The sequence below is a fragment of the Rhodnius prolixus genome, unplaced genomic scaffold (assembly GCF_049639745.1).
Source record: "Rhodnius prolixus isolate KJV_2025 unplaced genomic scaffold, Rpr scaffold_5, whole genome shotgun sequence".
In the NCBI taxonomy this organism is placed as follows: Eukaryota; Metazoa; Arthropoda; class Insecta; order Hemiptera; family Reduviidae; genus Rhodnius; species Rhodnius prolixus.
The window spans coordinates 15,595,846-15,619,564 of record NW_027411624.1 but is presented as its reverse complement, the minus strand read 5'-3'; the positions used below and the strand labels follow the sequence as shown (position 1 = coordinate 15,619,564).

Genomic DNA, 23,719 nt, shown 5'->3' with positions numbered 1-23,719 from the left:
TTCTTTATGTGATAAAAATCAAAACCTTACTAAGTTCATATTAACTAAAATAGTAAAATAAAAACGGCTGAACAAACGGTTGAACCTCATAAACTTAAGACTATGTGTTAAATATTTCTTTTTGACTAGAAAGTCCGTTTAGAGATCGAAGTTTGTTGTCAAAGTAAGACTCTTCTAAAGTGAGGAACCGATTAAAACAATCATTCTTACAAGCAATACTAACTAGTTGAGATCCTTAAAAAAATAAATAAAAATAAATTGTAACCCTGATTTCAATTTACAGATTTTTTTTTGTCTAAATTAGGGATATTGTGTGACCTGAATTATTTAAATAAAAATATGGAACGAAATGTTCAGAGGCTGATTGTGATTTTTATTTTATCACATGAAATATACTACATTTCACATTGTCAGTGATGCACTGAATGTAAAAGATTAAGAAAGAAAAATATTCAGGGACGATTTTTTTTTTTTTAAATCAAGAGTTTGAATAATGTTTTGTCGGAGACAATATTTTATCTGGTACTAAACAACTAATCTCCAGCAATTTTTTAACTTCTATTTCAGAATAATGGTTCCTTTTAGACGTTATTACAAGAATTTTTTTTTCAGCTTCATTATTGATCGAACTTCAGAAAATAAATTGCAGATATTTTTGGTCAACTTTTTATTTAGCCGACACTGTTTGCTTTCATTTTAATCTAAAAACTTTTTATGGGTACTGATTTACAATGATTTGTAAAACTTTTACTGGATAATCTTTTATTTTACAAGAAGTTGGAAAGAAAAATTAATGTTTTAGTAAAAAGTTGGGAAGACAAACTAGTTTTTATTTTATTGCACAATGTTTCTAATTACTTAAGAAGGGGCTTATTTGCAGTTCTATCTCACTCAACTAAGATGGATTGTATGGTTTGGAAAGGGATTGGGCTAGGAGGCTAGGACAAAGAACAATGGTTTTTATTTAGGTCAATATGGATAGTGTTATTGTTAAAGATAGCACGTGAGATTTTGGATTGGAGTAATTGAAGAGCTTGGTGCAAAAAGGAGTTATCTACTACAGTTTTTTTAAAATTTTTAGTAGGGACAAGAAAACTTTAAGATGTATTCCTTATGTTGTGTCCTGCTGTAAGGATTAGTTAATATATTGTGATGGGGTAATTTGGGGCTCAATTTGAACTTTCTAGGGCATTTTTTTAAGCTTGCTATAAGCAAAAGTTATTTTGCAGCTAACTCTTTATTGCACCAAAATCATAATTTTCAGTAAAACTTGAGTACATATTAAGTACTTTAGTCAACAGATTTCTTGTTTTTGAGCTTTTAATAGGCATTTTGTGTCTTGTCGAAGCGAATGTTAGATATATGCCTGTCAAAAAGAAAAATAATAATATCTACCTAATATAAACATTAAATAAACCTAATATAAACATTTTTTGTTTGATTGATTGCGTCATCTTTTCTGTTTGGAGCAAAAGAAAGTTATCTGCAGTAGAAAACTCACATTTTTGCTCCAAATCTAACCTAGGTTAGAGAATAAGTAATAATAAACGAGTCTGCATTAAGACTCGTTTATGCACCAAAAGATGTAGAATTGAACATACAATAGGGGGCGCCACTAAACACATTTTCTGAAAAAAATGTAGATAACTCCTACTTGCACCAAGCTCTTCAATTAGATATGTACTTGTAAATAGTAGTGTACAGTTTCTTTTTGTTTAGTAGATTATTAACATTTCTAATTTCAACGTTTTTAGTGACTGATTCATTAATCTAAAAGGAAACAATGAATATTGCCAATTTCACATTATTGCCAAACTTTCGAGAACATTTAAAACCAGACAACATTAAATACATAAACATACGGGTTAGAAGACATACCAACCTTAAATATAACAATGTAAAAAAGTATTATAATTGTCAATAGCGTAAGCCCTGAAAATAAATAATGGCTGAAATTAGCTTTTTTCTTCCTTTTATTTTCTCTGATTTCTTTACTGTTCTCTAATGATTTACTTAAAGAATCCAAGCAAGGCAAATGAAAAAATATTTTAATATGCTTGAAAGCTTGAAACGTGAATAGTATAATTTATATATGTATGGTATCTAATTATGTATGCTAGCAAAACTCATTTGAAGTAAGACTGATTAACTAGATACGCGACATCTGTTGCAGGTTGCTGGTACTAAGTAGACTCTTGAGGTTTTCCCCTTTGAACTGTAATATCCTAACTTGTGATTCATCAAGAAATTAGTGCCGGTTCCTGGGGAGCTAACTATTAAACTGGCCTCTCTCTTATCCTCTAAAATACACTCATTTACGCTCTCCCAACTTCTCCTGTTGTTCATAGCACTTTGTATACTCTAACCTAACTCAATCTTTGACGTAGACAGCTATATTGTGGAATCTCTAGAGCACTGAGTACACAACCGTTAACTCGGCTACGTTGTTGTCGTTAGTCCCAGGCTTAATATTGTTGTCTTGAGCCTGAGACCTGCGCACCTTCTCACTATCTACCTCTATCCACATACATTCTCAGTCATATATTTGTGTAGTACACGAGTGTGAGTGTCTATGGAGCACAACATAGAGAATCATCTGTTTCTAGTCCTCACTTCTTGATCCTAACTTTGGCATTGTATGCACACTGGAATTATCTCTCTCCCAGTGTTGTCACCAAGCCCTATTATTTGTCAATAAATCATTTCCCTTTCTATCCTACACAAACTCTAAATATGTATACAGCACTTAACTTTCTTTGTTACTAAAATGGAAAATAAGTCAAATGCTAAATAATTTATGTATAAAAACAATTAATTTTCTTGAAAATCACTAATCAAAAATAATAATTAGTTTTTGTTATACACTCACATGACTTTTCTTAACCACAATTTACCACAAATTTCTTAAAACTATTTTTTACAAAAAAACAAAATCATAAAAACCGCGTAATTTAATCAGTAATGGCACTTACGCATCAAAGAATTTACTTCAAATTTGGAATTTGACTTAATTTTTAATCTCTATTAATATTATAAAAGTTATGTAGTTATATATTATACTTAAATGGCTTTTTAAAAGGAATGCTTAACCCACCTCTTCTTCAAAAGTAATCCAAAGAAGCATTTTTCCATGCAAATTTACAAATTTTAGAGAAGTTCGTTGAAACTGTTTTCAATAGTCGCAACTATTAAAAAGAAATCTATTCGGTCAAATGGCACCTATGGTAATGGCGTAAAGCTAAGATGCATTGCAGTACTGAGTTCGATTCCCCCGGTCTAGACCTTGGATTTTATTTAATAGTTAATATGAGAAATTTATAGTGAATTATGTTTGCTAGTAGCCTCCATCCACGATACCAGATGGTTGGACGTAAAGCCCGCATGAAAAAAATGGGCATTACTTTACTTTTTTACTTGGTATCTAAAAATGTTTAAAAAAACAAAAGAAATCATTAAGTATTAAACAATTTGTGTAAAGCTTTTAAATTATTATTTCTAATCAGAAAACAATAACTCCTAAGTTTAGCAAGCCCCTGCCATCTATCGGTTGTATACAAAACTATTCGGCAGATAAAACTAACAAGAAGTCACTAAATAGCAAGAGAATATCCATATAATAGTATCATTTATTTGTTTTAATATTTCAAATAAAACTATTCAATATGGAATTTACAATTATGACATGTATTTTTGTTGATTGTTTGGAAATGAAAGTAAAATAACAATAAGTAATGCACAATTTTATAGACAGGTATTTTTCAGGGACTATTATGAATGATAAAAAGATAGTTTGAATGTAATTATTAACTTTTATGCTATATTGCTGGAACTTAAAGAGTTGTAAAATTTAAAAAAAATTAAAATTAGTATTCAATTTAAAGCCTTTCATATTATTACATTAAATTAACTTTAGTATCATTTATAACTATTTAGGAATAATAAGTACATTAGTTAATTTATAATTATTTTTACTAATTTATAATTATTCCTACTGTAGTTGTGCAAGCGGAAATAAGGAAGTGATACCAAATACAAGGCTTATTAAAAAAAGGAATCATTTGTTTATTTGGTAATTAAAAGATACTAATGTGCCAAAAGTGAATGGTCATGCCATCTGTCAGCAGCGGTTTGAGTTAATGCAAGCCTCTTTTCCCACAAACTTTCTAATTAGCAAGGTTTAATTTACTAATTAGCTAACAATAACAAGCACCCACCAAGGGTGCACATTGTGACCCACAACTCTGGTTTGGGCAGGATCTAAAAAGTATCATATTATATGATATAGTGGTCAACACACATATACGAAGATTGCTCTAAGTTCATTTTTTTTTTTTTAATGACCATCTCAGTACAGTGAGATGTGGTTCTTACCAATAGAAAGTAGAGTTTTGTGTTTTTTATGTAGAAAAATATGAGTCTCATTTTGTGATTGAATGGATTTATTGTATCAGTTTCTGATAGCAACTTCAAATGAGAAAACTTGTTTTTCACTTTGTGGCATTAAATAAAGTTTAAGAAGGCAAACTATTAATATAAATTCTCTTGACCCCGATGTGTTTATATATATGAAAACTAAATGTTTTCATTACTCTACTTTTACTTAGATTAGTATTAAAACAGCTCGATAATTTGCTTTCTAAAAAGGGGTCATTAAATTCTGCTCGCCAATTATTGTGTTTAAATTAATTAAAGTAGTAATATTTATTTCATACGCAGTCAAAATTTAAAATTAGTTTTTGGGCAAACTGTAGTTATTATAATCAAAATACTTCATACTTTAAAATTGCTTTGTAATTTTTAATTTACAATATTTTCATCTTACACAGAAGTACTGTAAACATGGAAATTGTTTTTTTAATAGTACTGCTACAAGTTATTTTAACTGCATCTATCCTCCACCATATTACAAAAATATGGCGAACAGCAATCAAATAGTTTCAATGAACACTGAAACATAAAAAGAAAACATTAAAAATAATTCATATTACTACTTGTCTCCCTTTTTTTTTTTATATAAAGTTTGCATTCTGTTATGGCACAACTCTCTCTTTTTGGATTTCATGATCACAATTAGAGGAGAGATTTCAGTTCCAGATTCATAATGAGAACATGAACAGTTTAAATTCTATTCTGTCAATGGCCGATTATTGCCCTGATTTCTCATTCAATAACGCCACGAAGTGGTGGCTTGATTCCGGGATTTATATCTCCGAAATTAACGATTAATTCAAAAGATTTAAGATTCTTTACCAAATTTTGTGACACTTTATTGAAATTATTTATTCATTTAATAAAATTTTAAATTAACATAAATCTAAAACGAAATAACACCCAACTTTTAAAGGAACTTTACAACAGTTTGAAATTCTGCATCAAAGTGAAGGAGTGAAATTAAAAAAAAAAACACAGCGTTACACGGAACCTGAATTAGAGTCTTATCTATTTGTATCAATAATATTAATACTTTTAATTAGACAATTTATTCCGTTGCTTGCACAATTTAGAGAATCAGTCTAAAGATTTCCTCAGAACAGCTCTATAATTTCACTAAACTTCATTACAAAATGCGCGCATCTTAATAGAGTGAACTTTGATATTAGATTAAAGCACATAAGTGCTTAAGTTAATCTCAGTTCTCTAAATGCGTACTTAAATACTTAAGATCACAAATGAAATTGGATTGTATTGCAAATCTCATTTTGCAATCATTCTCTCATTCAAATTTCCAAATCCGGGTGTAATCTCCAAATTCTAGCAGATCAGTTTAATTGAAACATCAGTCCAGACCTTCCTATCAAATGTCTTCTCGATCAGGTATCTTATTTCACATAAATAGTTTTTTTGGACAAAGCTTATTTAGAAATAAAAAGTGATCTAAAAAAATCTATGAATCTTTTAGAAATAGTAATTTCTTATTTCTAGTCTAAATTTTCCTGATTCCTGAAAATTCAAGTACCATTTTTAAAGAGTGTGATTTAACTTTCAAAGTTTCTGTCATGTTTCTGACACTGGTTCGGTACAGAATGAGTAGGTTGATATGTATGAAAGGATGGTTAAAGGGTTATAGAGGAACATGTCTTTGTAAGATTGGTGAGCTAAGATAGCTCTGTTAATAAAAGAATACTCTAAGATCACAGCCTCTACGAGACTTTTGTATAAGGAGGTAAATGATAAATTTTAGGTTCTGTCTGACCTGTGTTGCTTTAAGAAGTTCTGTAATGTATTTTCATTTGTTAGCAATTGTTTCCGATTTGATGGCAATCGTAAACATCAAAATAAAGTTTAAATAAAAAGTATTGAATTTGAAATACACCATGTTTCATTTAAGTGCTAAATGTAATGTGCTTACAACATAAGTTGCTGTCAATTCATTGCTAGAATCCCAATTTTGAAGTAATCTATTGTGCGGGATTGAGAGATTTTAGAATTAGTTTCAATAAAAAGTTCCTTGAATCTAGTACTTATTGAATGTATTAAGATTAAAGAAGATTTAAATTTTAAGAAATATATAATATTATCTTTAACTATGCCGTAGAATGTGTAGAAATACTATACTTTTGTATGCATTATTTTATTATGTTATAAATTATTATTATCTTTGATTTTATCCGTTGTAGCACGAATGTTATTATGTCCATCATAAAAAGTAGAATAATCAGTTTGATATGCGATGACTCTTGAAGTATTATAACATAAGTGACTTTACCATAATTGAAGTCGTATTCTCTACACTGAACTGATAATTTACACTGGGTTGTAATAAACATGCGTGCTTCGTAGGGTAAAAACAAAGCTATTATCCAACACTATGGTCCTAACCACATTTTCATTATATAATATTCTTTGTCGCAAATAAAATTAATAATTAAAGATATCTACCTTTTCACCAGCAGGAATGCACATTGGACTGTTGTCTGGATCAAAAATGCTTCCTAAAGAATCTCTATCTAAGAGGCATAAAATAAATAAAATATACAGGAATTTCATTTTGAATTTTGACACTTGAACGGGCAAGTTCAATTTATACATGAACACACTAAAGGTATTATCATCACATTTATTTTCGTTTCCCCACCAATTTTATCACAACCAGCCGACTTATTTAATTAGTTTTTTTAAAACACATATTGCGGAAAGAGTGAGCAAAATTTAGTTTATTCAAATCAAGTTTAAACTATTGTAGATATACTAAAAAATTTTGTTCATTTGTTTCTATGAATAAAAATTATTTTTTCTGTAAGAAAACTAGTCATTATCTCGAACAAATGAAAAATGAATGGCAGAAAAGGGTCAACTTTTAATAGATTAGAGTTCCATTATCTAATTACATGAGTAAAACAAAACTACTTAACAATAGTAGCGTATAATTGTCCTGTCATTACAATTATGGCTATTATAATAATGGTAAATTATAGTTTAACAAGAAACTTGTAGGAAAAAGTTTCAGAAATCGTTTATTAATTCAACTTTGACTGTCTATTGCTACTTTTTTTTTTTTACTTTGACCCAGGAGTCAACACCACTGAATTTTATGAAGAAATAAAAGTTTTTCGATAATACGTTACAAAAAAATTAAGTGTAGCATAGATTACACTCAATACTGACGGTATTCCAGATGGAATATAAGAGTAAATGGCTTAACCATCCTAGATCTGTTTAGAAACATGAGTCGATCTGCTGTCAGTATTCTGTAAACTGGACAAAATTTAGGTTACCAACAAAGGGGCTTTGATTGCTCGAATCGCCTCCGGGCCTTGTTGGAGTAATGTAAACTTAGGCTATTAATTCATTAATCAAAAAGGATGGAAGAATATTGCCAATTTTAGACATAATTTTTTTTTATTTTTGTCAAGCTTTCGAACAGGGACTAGTCTTCATCAGGGCTGCATGGTACAATACGTCTGGAAGGTGTTTCGTCAAATACGCTTTCAGGTTCCAAATCCCATGCTAGAGGACGTACATAAAACATTACAATTATTAATTTATTTATATGACCGAGCTTTGCTCAATTGGGACGCGATTAAATGTGTAGAAAACCCCGGTAGCCTAAGTCAGGAGATGTTCTGATGTCCGTCACGAGAGAACATATGCAGTTTACTGAGAAAGTTAGTATATTAGATATATAATATACCTCTATATATATTTATTTATTTATATTTCTGTGTAAAGTAATACAGCTTATCTTTGCCTCTAAACGCTCGGCTATCGTGGCGCCCAATATATATATATATATATATATATATATATAAATATAATTTTTTATATATATATATAAAAGTAATTAATTCAATTACTTAATTACTAATGTTAATAACCTAAATTATACTTATCACTGCACTTAAAGAAGGTCTATTAGCTTTGTTTGTTTGTTTATCTTTTATCAAATTCTCATCCCCAGTATCTGAGAATTGAAGTCAATACTTACCTACTTGAATAATTAAATATCAGGAAGTATAGATAAGATACTAACATAAAGATTCATTTCATATTTATCAACTCATTAATAAAGTAAAATTAATTCTGACTAATTACAATTCAAACTGTTTACTGCTATTTTGTAGTCACTGAAAATTTGATTCATTACAGACAGATTGATTTTCCTAACATAAAATTTTGTTTAAAAGTTTCGTATTGAAATAGGAAAATGCATTATTATTATTATTATTTTTCAATTTGGCGTTAATTCACATAAGTGTCAGAAAAATTCCATCTTAATACAAAATTCTATGACTAATTAGGTATATTTTACTTAAGTGAATGCAAAGAGAGATTTACTATGAAGTATAAATTTTGATTAAAAAAAGAATGCAGTTTGTAGGTCTATAAACTATTCAATTACCTAAATTAATTACGTTTGGCTGCGCACAAACGATTTATTAAAAAATAATGAAAAAAGTCTGAATTGCACAAAAACATTAAGATTCTATTTTTAGAAATGAAATTTCCTGAAAAATTTTACAAAATTTTTAGCAGTATTTGATAGAATAGGATGATTCTAAATAACTAGCAATTTGAAATGGCTTTATTCTATATTATAAAAGAGAGCTGAATTCATTCAGTCTCAATTCATTGATAAATTATTGCTATCTCCAAATATTATAAACAAATTCATAAAAGATATCGATAGTGTATACTTAGATTGTTTTAGTACAACAAAACAAATGATTCCAAGTTTTCAAAATAGTTATTTAATTTTCTAGACCATATAACTATAATACCCAGGAAGACTTTATTTAAAGCACAAGGGTATGTAAAACCTGTTTTCTTTTTTGCTTTTAAAAAACACATAACTAATTTACATCAAATATATTTTAATGTAATTGGTGGTAATATCACTGGCGGTAAGGACAAAGGCAAAGGTCATGGTAAAGGAGGAGTTTTCAATCCTTTTGTTTGGTCTCTGTATGATAACTTGACATCTTCTATTAAATGTTGATACAATCTTGTCTCTTCTTCCTTCTCTTGGCGGAGAGTTTCTACACGGGATTCTAAAGCTAGACATTTTTCTTCCAGCAATTCACACCTAAAATGCAGATTATGAATTCAATTTAAAAAAAAAAAAAAGATATAGATTATATTCTAAATTTAGAAGAATGCTCGTGAAATTAGAGCAAATCACTTACTGAAACAACTTTTATAAACTTCTTAAATGCTAAACAGAGTTTTTTGGGTGATCAGAACCATTGCTTTTTAGTTAGAAGTAGAAATTAGTCAGATATTATACATAATAACCATTTTGAACCAATGCAAATAACTTTAGATTAAATTAAAATCGTTAAATTAAATCCTACCATGTTTGGGCTAATCTATTCTGATACAAAATAATAATGGCAAAGTAATTTTAATAGATCTTTTTAATCAGCTCTTCAGTGCAAAAGTGGTTCTATGTGAAGCTTGTTTGATTTTCTTCTCAGAAGAAATTAATTCATACGATAATTATAGCTTTAGCTTTAATGGGACCAGACTGTCTCACAAAATTCTTTTCTCTAGTTTCACTTCAGCGCATTTAATTACTAACGCATCAACCAAAATAGATGAGAACTAGCTGTTGTTCAAGAGTCAAGTTTCCCCTTAAGAAGCATATCGTACATTCTTTTCAGGAAAAGAAAAGAGGGAATCTTTAAAGAAGTAGGCAAGCTATATGAGAAAATAAAAAAAAAAATGCTTATTATCGCAAAATAAAAATAAATTCGTGTCAAAAATATGGTTAAGTCCGCTGTACAAGACAATATCGTTGATTTTCCTTCTGAGTGATTTTGAATTTTCAACCTGCACCATAGGCGACTTGCTGACGAAGTACTGAACAGAAGCATAACAAGTGAAAGTCAAATTCTCTACATCAAATTAATAAGAAAATAAAAATAGAGTCAGAAAATGGAAGGTGCCCCCATACACCAAAGAATATTCTTCAAAAATGAAATTTAAAGGAAACTAACTTGTCTTTCATGGCTTCATATTCTGCTTGGGTGAAAGGTCTGTTATTTGGTTTTTGGTAACCTTTTAAAGCACCGACTTTGCCAAGTTCTAATTTAGCCAATTTTGTTTCCAATTTAGCCCCTTTGTGCCTCTCTTTTCTTAAATCGTCCTGAAATTGAGTAAACAATTTAATACAATTTTATGGCAGTTACAGTTAATGCAAATAACTTACTGTTGTAATTGTTTACACAACTAAAAGAATAATATACTTTAATAGGCAATATGAGGATCTAAGATGAATACTTTATATAAAATTATTTCTGTTTTACTTACATTATTTATTACTATCATTATTTATTTTCAATCAAAATAATTAACAATTACTTGAGATTTGTCCAAATTTCTTCTCTCTTCTTCAATCCGCCTGTTTAGTACAGTCACTAATTCCAAAAGCCTCATCCTTTCTGTTTCTGATGTCTTAAAACAAACAAAATTATTTGTAATAATTAGTTGTTTAAATGGATGCAAAATTTTATCTAATCTTATAATTACATTTAACACTGCGAAAATGCTAGAATTTTACTTACGGATGAAATGGAAGACTGCCTGTCGAATGAACTTGCTCTCGATACTGATCGCACATCTGGTAATTCACAATTTCCATTCCTGTACAGTTAAACAATCTTTTTAAATTTACAATAATCGACGCCTTAATCAGTAGATTTAAATTAATAATTATTAAATTACATGACTGAATAATTATAAGAGCTTTTCTGATCTGTACTTCTTTCTTCTAATTTAGTTATTCTTGATTCTCTTTCATCAATAATTTCCTTCAATTGTTGAGTTTTAACTTTTTCCTAATGAAAAAAAGGAAAAATGATCTATTTATGTCTAAAATTTCTAACTCATGTTGAAATGTTTACAATGAACTTGTAAACTTTTGTATGTATTGACAGTATAATTTCAAAATAATATACGTATACTATTTTTACATGACAACCCATCTGAGTTCGATATACTGAGTGAGTTCAAGCTAAAATAAAAAAAACTTTCTGAACTTTTTGTAGAGTTTAGACCAAGACAAGAAGTCCCATCGTCACTACACAGTTTAATCTATTTATCTGAAAAGCCATTCATAATAAACCGTGCGCATAAATAACAGAAAGCAAGAGTTTTTTCAATATTATCAAGAAAAACATTGTACCAGTCCATTCGAATCAAGAGTTTAAAAATGATACTGATAAAATGAAACGACTAATTGATTATTGGGCTAAAAACAAGAAACCAGGTAAGCAGAAAGGCAGTGAAAGGGCATAATTTGTAAAAATAGCGTGTACATTTTTATTGAAAATAAATAATATTAAAGTTCTTAGTATATGTGAGATAAAGGGATACTGGTAAAAATTAATACTAGTGAAGATCTTAATTTTAGCACAAGGGTGCTCAAAAGATACTAAATGATTCTTCCTGGATGTTCAGGAGTCAGATAAATTCTCCAAAAATAAATAGTTTACAAAACATAACCTAGAAATTATACACTAACGACAGTAAGCGTTAATTCAGAAACAAGAATTTTGATTTCAAAGTTTTGCCCCCTTAGTTTCAGAATAATTAATCATTATTCTTGATAATTGGGAGTCTTTGTTTCTATGTTGGATACGCTTCTAAATACTTATAGAAGAAATTATTCCAATTGAAGTTTTTTAAGAGAAGGAAACTAGGTAAAGTTTTGTTTTGCTTTTATTTTTACTGCTTTCCGCGTTTGCAGTGTTAGTGCGTAACACATGGGTTGCTATTTTAGAATAAGTATTGAACATATGGGTTCTATTTTAGAACAACTAACATGTGATTGGTGGGTTAAGAAGATTTATTTAGTATTCAGTTTTGTAATTAGTTTGGTATCTGGTTTTTTGGTTTTGGATCCGGAGAAGCAGATAAATGTGAAACGAGTTGCGAGTTCTGAGTTGTGAGTTGTTTGGTTGAATAAACTCCGTTGCACAGAATCCTGTTGTTTTGATCTGGATCCAAATACATGCAGTTTCTTTTTTTAACATTATAAAATGTCCTCCTTCAATATTAAAAAAAATAATCATGGATAAACAATTAGAAAAAGTATTAATAACATAAAAATAAAAAATTGTAAATCATCATTATCTACAGCAAGCTAATAAATTTGGTAAATGATGGTGCAAAAAAACTTTAGTTTATATCTTCCTTTATCTGTACATATTAACATAAAAAAAGGAACAACAAGTAACACATGCAAGGTAATTCACACTTAAACTCGTAAAGAGTAACAATAGTTAGATCAATAACAGTTCTATACTCAGTTGTATTAGGTGAAGTCCTCAACACAGGGTACAAATTTAGAAATGAAGGCTGCTCACATAACAGCTACTTAGCTAAATGCTATGGCTTAGCTACAGTGCTAATGCCTAAGGCTAGCAAAAAACAAAAACAAAATGACGATTACCATAGTTCGCTTTCATACATACAATATATAATATAGCTTTACTAATGGTAAGGACACGTTCAGATATTTATTAGTTCAAGTAGAAAACTACTTTAAATCTATTTAAAAAACAAGGAACGAAATCTAATATATATTTCGTCAAATGTTATTATTATTTTTATTTGAGTAAACAATTTTAACAAAATAAAAAAATGTAGCACTGGCAACTCCACGATTTTCAAACTATTTGTACATTTAAATTTTTTTGTATATATGTATAGGTATATATTTTTTTTTTAAACTATAATCTCGAAATAATAAATGGTAGGTAGAATTAAACTCACCTGATTCAATTCTACTTCAAGTTCATTAATTTTATCTTTATTTTTTTTGCTAAGTGCTTCTTCTCTAATTTTCTGTCTTTCTGACAAGTCGCTGAACTGATTCTACCAAAAAAAAATTAACAATACTACTAATAAAAATTTAATTTTCTATTTGTAATACATTAAACCAATTTTAAATTCATTATTTGCCTACATTTCCTGAACAATGTTTCAATGCATTTTTTAGCACACTAAAACATTAGTAGTAATATAAGTATTTATTTAAAATACAAAGAAACATTACGAGGGGAATTTTATACTTTTTTCCTCTCGAACTTGTAATGAAATTCCATATTAATCCTCGAAATCTTGGCTGTCTGAAGCTGGTGCTTATTACAGGGTTTCAACAATGAGATATCTTAAGAGTTCAACAGTTTTCTGGACTGAAATTATTGGACCCATTAAAGGTTGCTGTTTCTTACAGGAGTAGCAGGAGAATTGTAAAGAGCCGAGAATATGTTCGGATAGTCAGTCACTATTTTACCCCACGTGGCCCGAAAAGGAGTTCAAAATAAGTTAATAGGAGAAGGAAAACTCAATAGTTTTACTCAGAGAAGTATCGTGAAGCTTTCTAGTAAATGGAGAAGATGGATAAAGTGAGAAGCATTCTGCTTTTCCAAGCATGCAATTGCTATCACTAAACAGCAAACAATTTTTTGGTTAAAAATAAAAAAAATTGAAGAATAGGGAAGTCACAAAGCACTGTAATGCTGCGGAAATAATACTTCAGGATTAAAGTTCATAAAAGGTCATATTAAGAAAGAATGTATGATGCATTGGTAATTTAACTTAAAATACAAGCATTTTCATGCACAGATTTGCAGGCAAAGCAAAATTAAAACCACTAGGATTCATCATTGTAAAAATTTATGTGCAAAAATTATAATGAACAGAAATATTCAAATCTTAAAACTGTATTATTTTTTTTTAAATGTGTAGCTAATTTACCATAATCGTGCATTTAAATTTCACAATAAAGTTTCAGGACAAGAATAAAAATTATTTCTAATAGTAAACGAACTAAATACTAACTGACAATCTAGCAATCATTTGCTCGTCCTGATTGCTCTTGTATGTTAAAGCTTGCAATTTCCCTTTGCTCTCGCTTAAACTACTGCTAAGAACTTTAATTCTCGCTTTGGCTGCTTCATTTTTACTTTTCATATCAGCTATTTCAATTTTCAGCTCTTCTAATTCTTTTGTTAGCCCTGCAATTTTCTCTTTATCTGCTTGGCGTTCGGAACTCGCTAAATTCACTAAAAGTGGAAACATAGATCACAGTTTTAGACTATTAAATATTAATCAAATAACTTACAGATCTGAAAAATAATCTATTTTAAAGATTTCAATTGTTGAGAACCACCTTGTCATTTTCAGACTTTTTTTTTATAAACAAATATATCATTAATATACATTTATTTAAAATTTGAGAACCAACGCTATAAGTAAATTTGTTGAGATGTTCTAATTGTCTTGAATTGAGTTGGGATGAACTATTCAGAGCTTTAGGTAAATTATTAACTATCAAAAAAAAAAAAAAAATAATCGGTTAGTAAATCTAAATTTTGCTGAAGGAAGCAGGGTGCCGATTTAGATTAATTCGGTTCAGCAAATATACCCGTCTTATGCACTGAACTTAATTTACCGTGAAAAGAATTGCACTACCCATTGCAAGTCATTTACAGCCATGAACTATTCACAATTTATTTACATTAACCTACGCTGTAAATTATTACCATTTGAGAAAAATAATAGCAATTAAAGACGATCTTTTTGGTATAAAGATCATGTTGATAACTATAAAGTGAAAATTTTGTGAATTTCAATAAAATAATACATCTTTTCTGGGCTAGATTTGTACGAGCTAGTACAGAACTGAAATTCGAAATGCCAAGAAACTGACAAAAGTTTCACGGAGCCAACGATTTTAAAAGGAATCCTTTTCTTGTTAATTTAAGATTAATTTGGAAAGAACAGATTACATTCAATAACATCGTAAATTTTGGTTAACTTTTTTTCAAACTGTTAGACAATAGTATCCATTAATATGATATTGTGGTTCTTAAGTAATGCTTTGAAAGTAGTAATTAACAAACACAAATTAAATTAACTATAGTTTTAAAGTTAAATAATAGTAGTGGAATAAATTGTTTTTTTACTCATAGATTTTTCGATCGCCTCAACATTTGTAAGCTTCAATTTTTCTGTTAGTTCTGCAACTTTCTGTTCTAATGACAAAATTTGCTGAGCTCTACCCCGCCATCCGCTTGACGTCATGGCTGTTTGTACTGCATTTTCATCCCCAATTTCACTAGCCAATGTCTACAAAAGAATCTTATTAATTCTTTCAGGGTTTTCTTTTATCAAAGTAAATTTAATATTAACATAACTAGGAAAAGAACTATTTTTTAATCGCTAAAATACTTTTAATATCTCATTGGTGCCCAGAACCTTCTCAATTTACTGAAGGACCGCTGAACATTTTCTTTTGACAGTTAGATGTGAAAATTAGCATTATTTTACTTTTTTAAAAATTTATATCTATTTTATAGCGCCGCACAATTGTAATTTCGAATAAATAAAACTTGTTAAATAAATAAATTATTCCTTAATGATTGATAGACTAAAAAAAGTGGCTGCATATAAAAAAGAGAAAAGATTAATTATGTTTCACGTATCACTGCCCCTTCCATTGTGCTTTTATGCACCCTTTGTTCGGAAATTGTTTCAAAGCAAATTATGTACACTAAATATAGAAAGTTTCTTTTATGTATTTCCAAGCCATTACCCAATATCAAAAGGCTTTCTTGTTCCGTGTTTGAAGGTATCATGTTTTCGTTCGACCTACTCTTTGTTAAGGTTCATACAATTGGAACAAAGCTTAGAAACACACTGATCTAAAATTGCATTTCAAGAAAAATATTCTATTTATCAAGGACAACATTATCGGCGACATTTTTCAAAAAGAAATTCAAATAATTTTATTCAATTATTTTCAATTCAATTTTTGATAATTCTTCATAGAATAATAAATAAGAACTAATAAGAACTAGTTACTCAACTGAAACGTAAAGTTACGGTGATCTAAAGTTAAGCCAGGGCAAAAGGAAAATCGAGGCCTTATTTTTAGATATTTTGCTTTTAATTAAGTTATGGAAACTTATTTGAATAAATAGATTAATTTATTTATATTTATTACTCGGCTAGTAAACATCTATATTACTCGGCTAGTAAACATCTATATTACTCGGCTAGTAAACATCTATATTACTCGGCTAGTAAACATCTATATTACTCGGCTAGTAAACATCTATATTACTCGGCTAGTAAACATCTATATTACTCGGCTAGTAAACATCTATATTACTCGGCTAGTAAACATCTATATTACTCGGCTAGTAAACATCTATATTACTCGGCTAGTAAACATCTATATTACTCGGCTAGTAAACATCTATATTACTCGGCTAGTAAACATCTATATTACTCGGCTAGTAAACATCTATATTACTCGGCTAGTAAACATCTATATTACTCGGCTAGTAAACATCTATATTACTCGGCTAGTAAACATCTATATTACTCGGCTAGTAAACATCTATATTACTCGGCTAGTAAACATCTATATTACTCGGCTAGTAAACATCTATATTACTCGCATGTAATTTTGTTTAGCATGTAATTTATTTATTACACACTTTTTTCAAATATTATCTTTGAATTTCTTGATTAAATCCTTTTTAAAATTCATTTTGTTTGATTGTGAATAATTTACTCCTACTAAGGAATTATTGAAATACATCGTTGAGAATAGTACATAGATTTGAAATTTTGGTGGAATTCTAGATACTATGTAAGGGAGAAATGCTATAATGTGCAATGCTAAACTAGTACTACAACTAATGCCAAAACGTTTTTGATTGAGGATTCTTGTATTAACCGAATGGAGCACAGATGAACAGTATGGATTTACAATTTGTAATGTTAAAGAGAACTCTTTAGCCTTACCTTATGAGCAAGTTTCAGTTCATGTTTTAATTGCTGTACTTCATTCTTTGTTTCAAATAATCTTTTATTGGCCCCATTTAGTTTTTCAGTTAGATCTTTTAGTTTTTCTTCTTTCTCGCCTTGATTCTCTTTTTCTTTGTCAGCATCATCTTCTTTTAATTCCTTTATCTGAGGGCTTTCTGAATTTAAAATAGAGAAAACAATTTTACTTTTCATATTATACCTAAGTGTGATTTTTATCACTGATTTTATCGCACCCACATTATAGTAATCTTACAAACTTGTTTTTTCTTAGGATATAGGGTTCTGCAATACCGTTTTTTTTTTTATTATTATTAATTGGTATCAGTTTTTAAGATTCAGTTTCTTCATTAGGTTTCGCAAACTAAGTAGTATTTTTGTAAGTATTATTCTTTTAATAGATTTTCCGGAATTACTTAATTTAATAGTTTCCATTGACAAAAACTTACATTTACACGTTTACGAGTCAGACTACATCTAGCGGAGCTCTCTACCCCGACTAATGAAGACATTTAATACGTTCGTATTCTTCCTTGTCTAGGCTTTCAGCCCGAATAGTTGGAAAATGCTGACATAGATAAAATACTTCACTTTGAAAATAATTTATTTTTCATCAAGCCGGAAGAAAAATAATTATTCCCGGGTGAAGATTCAGAGAGGGTTTCAGTTTTTTTCTAATCCTTACCCAATAATTTTTATAAAATTTCGCTCCCCTAGACATATTCTAAGCCAAACCATTTTCTCGACAAATGTAACAAGAAAGATCAGAGTCATAGAAACAGTTAGTACATTTAAAAATGACACCTTGTTGGCTACTAAAGGCTTTTAAAAATCTTTGAAAAGAGAAAAAACTGTCTGTCAGTACTGCAACAATGACAGTAAAAGAAAGCGTTCAGGGTTAATTTGGTTTCTTGTATTGCTGTTAAAACTCTTTATAAAAAAAATAAAAATAAAAAATGGCATGAAGCTGTTCCTCTTGTAAAATAATAATAAATATGATCTTTAAAATTGCTTTTAAAAGAGAAATACAAAATAAAAAAATAAAACTCAACCTCCAGCAATGTGAAAAGAGAGTATGCGTGACTCAAGACAATATTCTATACATCAAGCTTCTTGCTTCACAGATTTACCTTATTATCATATTATTCTTTTTGCCTTGTAAATAAGGTCAACTTATTCCTTTCTTTTTTGTTATTATGAAGAACTATATTAAAAAGTTCGGGATTCTTTTTTTTTAAGTTTGTCATAGTTGAAATAGTTAGTGAATGTCTAATTTTATGTTATTTATTTTATTTTGTTTATTTCTTGCTTATAAAGGGCAATATCCTATAATAAATAGCAAGGATTGGATACAAAGCTTACACATTTAAATATACAAAAAAAATAAAATAAAAGTAAAAATGCTTCTCTTTAAAAAATCAATTAAAAGAAACTATAATAGCTTGGCCCTTGCAAATTAAAGAAGAAATAATAATAAAGACTGTGAGATTACATTTTTTTTTCTTTTTTTAAAATTTATTTTGTTATTTACAATCTGTATAATACACTATACTATAAGCAAATAGGGAGATTGAAGTATAGAGACATGAAAGGCAGGAGGAAAGAAACTGCCCAGCGGTAGCACTCTCTACAGGATATGATCTTTACATCTTCAGACTGCGAGGAAGTCGCGGGGCCACTGGCGATTCAGTCGGCGAGGAGGATTGTCAGGAATGTCAGAGGAGGCGAGAGACTGTACTAGAGTAAGATTACGCTTAAATAAGATTTAATTGGCCACCTTAATTAATAAAATTAATTAACGGCGAAAAATAAAATTTTTCAGAAACAATCTGAACAACAAAGAAAGTGAAGAAAAGTTAGTTTGGCGTATTTTTGGAGAGTTGGAGATTTCTCTTATAGATGAAATGGGATGTTTTTTCCAACTCTAAAGTTTAAAGTTGCTACAACTAAACTTTAAAGTTGCTGCAAAGCATTAAGTGGGAACAATAATATAGGCTCGTTTAAAAATTTCAGCGGCTGGTTTATAATGGTGATGTTCAGGGAGTTAAACCTTACTAAGTTAAATTATTTAATTATTATATTTTTTTAATGTATTACAACAAAACTCATGGCACACTAACTTCTCTCAAGATGTTTTTGAAAGAAAAAATAGGCAGTTTAACTTGTACGCTAAAATATCAATATTAAGAAGTGCGACTGCATGGTTTTGGGGAGTTTTGAGTGTAATTTTGTTTACCTATTATTTAGGTAATGTGAGGCACAATTTATATGCAAATATTCAACATTTTACCTACATTTGTAGTATTTTGCAATCACAATGTTATTGGGAGCTTCTTGGAAATGCCGTTTGAGCAAAACATAGAATTTGCATTTTTGTAGATATCAAGGAGCGATTATAAAATATAATTTCAAAAAATTATCCACTTTTCAGAAACATAATTTTTTATTTTTTGACCACTCCTCATTCCATCAAGATAATGGAGTATTCATGAAAGAGATAAGGGGGAATTTACAAGTAGAAATTCAAAATACAATGTGAACAAAAAATATGTAGATAATTTTCTTTAAAGTTTATGCTTTAAAAATGCATTTTTTTTTTTTTTGCACAAGGCATAGAAAAAATTTCATATTCGCCTGAAATGTTTAATAATCATTTTAGAACCACTAGTAATATAATTACCTCGACTTAAGGCATTCCTTTCTTGCAAAGTACGAAAACTTCCTTCTGGTAAGTATTTAGCGCTAAACACGAGGATCATTTTTTTTTTTTTTTAAAGAAAATCCAAAACAGTCGGTTGCTGTTTATAAAATTTGTGTATCACTGAGAGAAAAGGATAGCAGATGGAACACAGACTTGGTTCACTCGGAGATGTCACGGTACAACCACCCCTTTAGACCGCTAGAACAAGGGGCGCGCGCACGCCTCACATAGCGTGCCGCTCTATTTTACAATAGATGGAAAGTTTGCATCAAAATTGTTGGCATCTATTTAATAGTTCCACATGTTAACTTGTCCTTCACTTTATATAAATAAATTCAATTTCGCAATGACATTTCATGCATATCTTTTTTATAAATTTGATGTAAGAGACAGAATTAAATATTTTTAATCGTGTCCTCGAATGCCTCTGTGTGACGAACTATTTTATTGCTAAAAGAGCAAATTTTAATTCTGAAATGACATCTTCCGATTTTTTCTCCCATGTTTATACTAACTTTATTTTCTTTCTACTCCGAATTTTGCACAAAAGCAATTACCTTTATAATAAATCAGTTCATTTTCGGCTTTACAAGCTCTATTTTCAGCCTTGGCCAATTTTGCATTAAGTTCTCGAACTTTTTTAGCTAATTCTACAACTTTGCTCGTAGCAATATCACCTTGATTGCTTATGCCTCCTATGGATTTTGGAACACTGACATTTTTCTTCAAACTCAATTGGGTTTCTAGTTCTTGTATACATCTTTTCAGACGAGTATTCTCACTTTTGTATGTCTACAAAATTTAGCTTAAAAAAGGTTGTATTAATTCCGGCAAAAATTTAATTTTGATTAAAAATAGTTAACAGGGTAATTTTGATTTAAAAATATTAAAACTTATCTAACAAATAAGTGAACTATATTATACTCTTGTTTCAGAGAGTTGGACCGCTCGATTATCTTCACTTATTAACGTATAGTAGCCCCTCTACTGCCTAATAAAGCTTTATTTCTTTTAGCAAAGACAACTATCTTATTTTTTATAGTTCACTGACAGTTTATTAGCCACGTGAGGATGTTTTTTAAATTGTTTTGTTTCACTTATTTGTTAGTTCATTGTTACTTAAAAGGATCATAAGAACTTATTTTATTTCATCCAAACTGATGTCTTAATCTAAATCTATTGGATATGAATATACTTCTGAAGATTATTTATTTTTGTATTTAAGGCGCGACAACATCTGAATTACTGGCGCGTTTCTGAAGATTATTAATGCCATCTAAGTATTCATTAAGTATATAGCGCCATTAGAAGGACGCTGCGATTGAGAGCAATTAAAAAGACCAACTAAAAATCAAAGAATTGATGGATCTCCTAGTCTTCATGCATTTCGCAGCGTTAATTTGAACACATGCTTTGCAATCCAAAGTAAAATTCGCGGCGGAGATGCGTTTAATTTAAAATGAATTCTCAGTACATTTCGGAAGATAAACAAAAGGCATCGTGTACCACATGGTAAGTACAAGTGGGTTGGGTTACTCATCAGGAATGAACAAACAGAACTGTTCAGAACACTTAATGGAGTATGGAGCCCAGAAGAATTGCTGTTAGGTCCATAAAGCCGTGATGGACAGCAAGATCGGATAAAACTTTGAATCTGAAGAAACAGAACTTATTTTTTAAACTGCCTGGAGTTTAAAAGAAATAATTACATCAATGACTGCTAATTTCATTAGAGACGTGCTTAATATCGCGCAATTTCATCAAGAGATGATGTAGATTTCAACTTTTAAGGCGTTTAATTTTACTTATTTATTATTATTGTCTTTATTTTATATATGTACAAACTGAAACTACAACTTTTTACAAAGAAAGATAAACTATAAAGACTGGCTACAGGGTCAAAGCCGTCAGAGGAGTCCGATATGTTCACGTACACCTTTATATTGATGTCCTAAATGGACGGATTCTTTGAAACGGTATTCATTTGTACTTCGTATGAAGCAAAATTTTACTTTATTACGCATTTTATTTACTATTTTTTCTTTTAATTAAAAAAAAAATACTAAAAATAAAATGTCTATTTCATTTTGAAGAGTTTTATTCAGTTTGATCCTGAAGGAAATTGTTTTAATAGAAATGCAGTAAATTGCTCAAAATTCTTAAAACATTAACACTGGCAAAGATTAAGCAATCTTTAAAGACTTGAGCTACGCGTTTACAGATCTGATTTGAGTAAATATCTCCTCAATGTGAACGAAATGCGAATGCATAAAAGTCGAAACACAAGTCAGTTAATCACATTATTTTTAAACTAGTCCTTGAAAATATATATAAGTATATTGAACAATAATTAGTTAAGGATATTGATGTGTTATCTTTTTGGTTATTCTAATAAAATACGGAGGAGTTTTCGATCAAATATTGTCCTAACAGTACTTAAAAATATTTTTCTAATAATACCAATCATTAGATACCATCATAATTATAATAATAATCATAATCATTACCTGAATTTTATCCTTCAATTGTTCGTTGCTATCATCAGGGAAGTATGGATTGTGTGCAGCTAACTGTTTAATCCTTCTGGTTACTTCCTGATTAAAAGTAAATTAGATTATTTACAAATATCTTATTGCCTCAAATGTTTGTTGTAATAAAACCAGCACTAACTAAAAAAAAAAAATGTTTAGAGTAAACTCAAAAACTGCCATCACCATCTCCTGACAGACGATTAGCAATCATGTCTGTCAGTATTCATGCTTTCTACATTTATGTTATATTAGTTCATGTAATTTTGATTTGTGAAATAAAGTATGTTTTCTATCTATCTATCTAACTGCCATCACCAAATCTGTCTTCATTTGTGAATTTTGACTCCTCAGATTTACGCAAAGCGTTATTACTCGGTAATAGAATTATTCCACAAATTGATCTTTTACTAGGAAAACCTGAGGATTAAAGAAAAATTTACTTAACCGTAACTTTCAATAATTAGGGCAATAGTAAAATTCCGCTAACTTGACAATGATTACGGTTATTTGGCCGGAATTTAACGTACTGAGAAAATAGAATTAAGGGGCTAACAATGCCGCTAGAAAAAAAATGCTTGTGATCTGAACTGCACATTTTCTCGTGCTTTTACAGATAGTCTACGATATCGTATCTTTTACAAAAATGTGGGAAACACAACCCCTCAAAATGCCAAACTTTCTATCCTAAGTATTAATTTTAAAAAATTACTTCTAACTTTGAAGCTTCATCTTCGCTGTCAAAAGTTGGAATTTCATCGAAATCTTCATTGGGAGTGATTCCCTCTGAAATGGAATCATAATCGTCACTTTCTCCAGAAAACATTTAATTGGCAAACACTTCTACATATATGTGATTCTATTACATAATTAAGAAAAAATAAAAATAAATAATGTTGAACATTAATGGCGGCCAATTTTTTTATCGTTAAACACATGGTGCAAAAGTATTAGAAAAACACAGCTGTAGTTGGTCGGAAGAATATTAATTAAATGTAATAGTAATCATAAAGTTGATAATTCATAATAGTGAATAGAACGAGTAACATTCTCTTCGATGAAATAGATTAGATAAAACTTCGGAAGAAAATAATAAAAATAAAAAGGCTTGTTTTTGATACTAATGACTTTAGATATTAGTGCGCCTTAAATTGAATGAAGAAAAAAAGGCTTCCTTTTATAACAAGTTACCTTTTCGAGGGGCTGT

General features: G+C 29.5%; 1 protein-coding gene across 2 annotated transcripts; it reads right to left on the bottom strand.

The window, feature by feature from the left end:
- Nucleotides 1-9,291: 9,291 nt before the first annotated feature.
- LOC141458243 (uncharacterized) lies at nt 9,292-23,445 on the bottom strand. Of its 2 annotated transcripts, XM_074135971.1 has the most exons (12): nt 23,225-23,445; nt 22,492-22,578; nt 20,542-20,776; nt 17,263-17,441; nt 15,414-15,576; nt 14,287-14,510; nt 13,216-13,317; nt 11,164-11,276; nt 11,004-11,082; nt 10,801-10,893; nt 10,437-10,585; nt 9,292-9,523 (listed from the first exon to the last, which is right to left on the bottom strand). In XM_074135971.1, the coding sequence occupies exons 1-12, from the start codon at nt 23,336-23,338 to the stop codon at nt 9,361-9,363; spliced, it is 1,701 nt and encodes a 566-aa protein (XP_073992072.1). In that variant the 5' UTR covers nt 23,339-23,445; the 3' UTR covers nt 9,292-9,360. The 2 variants fall into 2 exon arrangements, with proteins under 2 accessions (XP_073992072.1, XP_073992073.1); XM_074135972.1 differs by lacking the exon at nt 13,216-13,317.
- Nucleotides 23,446-23,719: the final 274 nt, after the last annotated feature.